We start from the raw sequence: 5,000 nt of genomic DNA, 5'->3' as shown, positions 1-5,000 counted from the left end.
ATCGCTTTGCACTTCCTTAACTGAAAACCTTGGAATTTCTCTCCATCTTGCCCTCATTACCCATGATGCACTCAAGAGCGTGAACTCGTCTATGACTCAATTTCAATGTAATAATGACAGCTCGGAAGTGTTCATTGTCACAAGCCATTTTTAAAAATCCCCAGGAAGCAATTAGCATTTGCATTCAATCAGAATTTACTAATCTTCGTGGGCATTTTGAGTAGTGGCTGCGCTGCAAGATATGAAGAGAAGGATCTTCCCTCAAAATGGACAAAATTGTGTTGGAAAATACAGAATTTACTTATTTACATTTCTATCTTTAATTTACTTTTTCTTGTTTGCCGTTGGTTTTTATCTGGGATTTTTATAAATTAGCACAAAATCCAAGGCACAGAAAATCATTTGAAATATCGCCCACATCGCAGTTTCACACCATGAAATGCGCGAGTTTAACTATTTCGGATTGCGTCAAAGGAAAACAATCCTAAATTGTGTTACTTCTGTAAAGTAAAGTTCAATATCTTTCTAACCATTGAAAGGGCAAAATGACAACTGAATTAATAATTCAACCACGAGCGAGTGGGACAAATATCACCCGGGGAGCTACCCGATAGGTTAGAAGAGTAAACTGATCATGAATTGCGTGTGGTGACAAATAATTCGAATCATGAACTGCATCCCGTAGTCTGGATGTCAGTGTGGTAGGGGCTATTGATTGATCTTCTTCCTTGATTGGCAAAATTCAAATTCCGTCCTAGGCAACGGAAGTTAAATTTTCTCTTTTCCTTTTTTTCGTGCATTTTCATCATGGAACACGATTGCCGAAATCTTTGCTAGCGCTAAAATGGTCAAAAGCATATTACGACATAGCATTGCTTTGCGAGGTTGATCTTGGCTCGTTCCCGACATCACTCATATACACATGGGATCAGTCTGCGTGAAGGGATCGGAAGCAAACCAGTGCTACGTCTATGATGTTGATCAACTGGCCTCGGACACGTGCGCCCTGGGTATGCCTTGCCACTTTTTTTTATATTTTAGAGCAGTCTAACACTAAACGGAACCAGTTTATTTATAAAAATTCATGAAAATCTTTTGTGTTTATATTAAGGCGCATAATACAACTTCCCTCCTATAGTTTCGTCCCTCTTTTAATCATTTATATACGCGGCTTTTACAAAATTCCCCAAAAGAGAATACTGCTTTTCCTCGATGCTCTTTAAAAAAAAGACCTCAGGAAATTATTAATAAGTTGGCACTTCAAATACTTAATATGCGATTCCTCGAGAATATTTTATTCACCAATCTTTTTTATATTCATCAGCTACTGTTTTGGGTTTTTCCGAATTGTTTCTTTAATACGATGTTTTGCATGTTTTTTGTATCGTTAAGCAAGAGAGGTAGAACTTGACATACGAAGCCTAACTTCTATCTTATAAACGGTCGAATACACTTCGTTGCCCAGTTTCTTCGTCTGGCAAAATTGTCATATTGTTTTATCGTTGTCAAAAGCTTCAAAACAAAATGAAATTAAAAGCCCGCTTTATTTTTCCTTTAGAGCTGGTACGGCATATTTATTTGTATGTGGCGATTTGAGCGATACCTCGACCGAGATTAAAACAAAATCTCTCTGTGCTACTAAGCTAATTAGATCTGAAACAAGCAAATATCTCGCTAATTACCTAGCAGCGGCTTTCACAGATTTGAAAGTTAGAAGTCATTTTATGACTACAACAATTAACACACCATAAACTTCAGTTTTTTCTTTCGGAATAGTATGTGAACCGGTCACCAGTTGCCGTGGTAACATCTCGTGATTTTACAGAGGCTCGAGGAAAAAAATCCAACGTTCAGTTTTCGCGTGTTAAATGAAGATCTCCGCAAGACTGTGCAAAATGACGAATTTATGTAAACCGCTAATGCAGCGAGAACCGCAATTACGAACGCCAGAAGACGTGTATGATATAATCACATTTTCCTTCGAACATCTGCGCTAAAAAAAAACGAGGACAATAGTGTGATGTGTCTCTCTATTTTTGGCGATCGATCAAATGCCCCCGCTCGTAAAGAGAGGATTTTCCTCCAAAAAGTGGCTTTCAGTTAAGTCTGAAACATTTTCGAAATTAGGTGACGGTAATGATATACACAGGTGGCCGACAGGAAGTCGTTTCAAAAGCTGCGCGTTTCATTCAATATTTGTTACTTGTGAAAACGTTCTTTTTTTCTATTGCTTAGCCTTATGCTACACTGAACAAAGCGCGAGAATTCTAGAGGCTTTAGGAAGAAAAAGGCAACATTTTTAACTTCATGAAATCGTTGAATGATTTCCACTGCGGTGTTGAAGGAGACAAAAGTGTCAAAATTGCATAATTGTGCCTTCTACTTGAATCATTTCCTCGCCTGTTTTTCTAATGATTATAAAGTTGTGGTTAATACCAGGATTTTGGCCGCTATCAAATAAGAAATAGAAAGTATTTCTTTCGTTAATTTTACAATATTCACAAAACACGCTTATCTTTTAAGTGTTTTTAATTTTAGACGAACAAATATTAAAAACCATATTTCGGCTCGGTTGATCAATTTAGAATTAGGTCACACGAACATCTGTAGATTATTTTGAATTGTGTTTTTTTAGGAAGGAAAGTCTGTGAACCCACGTCGTATGAATTAATGCAAAAGCGCGGTCTTTGAGCTATAATGAAGTCCTAAAGAGATAAGCAAGAATCAGGGGATAAAATTTACATATTTGGTAAATTTCCCTTTCTTTGACAAAGAAGGGAAATTTGCCTACAAGGAAAAGTACACACCGTGTGTACTTTTCCTTGTAGGAAAACACTCCAGCATTTATTTGTTACAACAATGTTCCGTACAAAACGCGAAACTACACAAGAAATGGCGTTAATACGAACGGAAAATTAAAATTTGTCAAAAAGATTAAGAACAACTCTGAAAACAAATCGAGCAAGCTGTTGATAAGAGATAAGGTTTCATTTCCGTATGATTAAAACCTTTGCTTTGTACTTTTCTTTTGCGATTTTTCGGGAAAAAGGAGCGATTTTTCTGTCTTAATTTAGCATGATACGGCGTGGCTCTGTATCAGTGATGACACGAGCAAGAAGAGGGAAAGAAATAAGGGACTCCAGTAGAAAATTGAGTACTACCAATTTTTTTTCTTTTTGGGTTCGAAGTAGAATAATTATTGTTTGTGATATGTTTTCTGTATATTAAGTTTCCTATTTTCTTATGTTCGGTGTTAAAAATTTAATGTGGTTCTACTGCGAATGTGGCCTTCAAGGAGAGGAATCCTGCGGCCCATAACAAGTCCCTCAGGGGTCATTTTCAAAGATTTGTGGAAATCAGCAAAGCTCAACGAATCACCGTGAATGTCAGGTTTTCTCGCTTGCTCGCTTTATCGTGTGTCCAAACCTGTAAAAACCTCTAAGATATCGAGAATTAACTTCCAGTGCGCTCGGAAAGGCCCTTCGTGATAAGAGCACTCCCAACTTCCTTTGCGCGTTAATTTGCATGATTTGAAAGACGCCTGGGGGCCGTTTCTCGAAAGTCCCGAAACTTTACGGGCCATTTTCGGGTGCCACAATTTCCCTTTGTAACTCAAGAACGGAGAGCATTTAATTCGTCAAACTTCACAGTTATTTTTCTTTTTGTTAGCTTGAAAACATGTTAAAAGATCGGCTTTCCAAAACAAGCGGTTGGCAATTTCACACATGGCTTTTCGGGCCCGAGCAGTTTACGGGACTTTCGAGAAACAGAACCCTGGAGCCCGTTTCTCGAAAGTCCCGTAACAATCATCCCTCTGTAAGATGGGAGAGGTTTTAAGTCATCAAATTTCGCAGTCAATTTGCTTCTGATTATCTGAAAACACACTAAAAGATCAGCCATTTAAAACAAGGAAAGAAAGAACAAAGAAAGAAGGAGAACAGACAAGAAACCACGTAAGAGAACCTATATCCTTCTTATCTTTTGTCCAATAAAGAAAGAAGTTGTTGCATCGAAGGAATTGTTGTATTCATGAAATCTCGTTGACTTTTTCGACTTAAATCCCGAGCCATGTGCAGGGAAAACGTATAACCAGAAGAAACAAAATCATTCCGACAATAAGCAAAATTGCAACGTCGCGGACAGTCACGGAGAGGTCTGGGAACAAACTTTTGGGCAGTGGGGCCTGCGAACTGCTAACTAACATTGCAACAGGGAAACAGACCAACAGAGAACTTCAATGTCGACATTCAGAGAAGAAATAGGAAGCTGCCCTATGAGGGATCGGGAAGCAACTAATTTCAGAAGGATGGATGTAGAAATAGGATTTTAGTAGCGCTTTAATAAGTATCCATTGCAATCCTAGCAACGTTGAGCGGCTTGAAGTGCCAGGAAAGAAGTTTTTTCAAGGTCATTCCCTTTTCTTCAAATCGCGCCGCACCGCCTGCGCTGTGCTCTCATTCGTACCATAATTCCGAAAGCATTTTTGTGATTTCTTGGATCTTGCGTTGCTACGCACAAGTGATGGGCTGAAATTTTTTACATCACATTCTCAGCCATCAGCAAGACGTAGAAAGCAAAAACAACTGTGATTGGCTGGCTGGTGTTTTCCCGCGCTTTAGCGCCGGTTGCATGCGTTTGCATTACCATATGATTGACTCATTTCATGTCCTGCGTCTTCTGCGATTGGTCAAAGGAATCACTTTGCTTCGTTCTTTGTGATGTGATTGACTCATTTGATGTCTGTATTATATTCGTTGCAGAAGTCTTAGTTTCTCCGTTGCTTTCTCGTACGATACTAAATGAAAGACCTTTTTATTTTTCTGAAAACATGAAACAAAATCCTCTGATAAGTTAAAACTTGCTTCTCAGCAGATCCAACAGTTCAGCCCCATATCCATGTGACGACAGTTCCTGTAAGGAGTTCGTGCGATTCAACTCCAGATGACGCTGAAGTGGATAAAATTTGTGATGGTTACACGACGTACGATCCTACCAGCAGC

The 5,000-nt window shown here is 38.8% G+C and overlaps 1 protein-coding gene across 6 annotated transcripts in view; it reads left to right on the top strand.

Annotated features, from left to right (window-relative positions):
- The first annotated feature begins 579 nt into the window (after positions 1-579).
- LOC137985105 (dual specificity calcium/calmodulin-dependent 3',5'-cyclic nucleotide phosphodiesterase 1A-like) overlaps positions 580-5,000 on the top strand; it is a 28,397-nt gene continuing 23,976 nt past the window's right edge. Inside the window, exons 1-3 of one of the 6 annotated variants that reach the window (XM_068832586.1) lie at positions 580-701; positions 838-1,010; positions 4,870-5,000. The exon at positions 4,870-5,000 is cut by the window's right edge and continues 23 nt beyond it. In XM_068832586.1, the coding sequence (XP_068688687.1) occupies positions 923-1,010; positions 4,870-5,000 (219 nt within the window). In that variant the 5' untranslated portion in view covers positions 580-701; positions 838-922. Of the gene's footprint in view, positions 1,011-3,042; positions 3,155-4,869 lie in introns of those variants that run through there. The other 5 variants (XM_068832588.1, XM_068832585.1, XM_068832587.1 and 2 more) reach the window with 5 other exon arrangements.

The sequence above is a fragment of the Montipora foliosa genome, chromosome 14, assembly GCF_036669935.1.
Source record: "Montipora foliosa isolate CH-2021 chromosome 14, ASM3666993v2, whole genome shotgun sequence".
Lineage (NCBI taxonomy): Eukaryota > Metazoa > Cnidaria > Anthozoa > Scleractinia > Acroporidae > Montipora > Montipora foliosa.
Note: the sequence above shows the minus strand (reverse complement) of the source record. Positions and strands in the feature narration are given on the sequence as shown.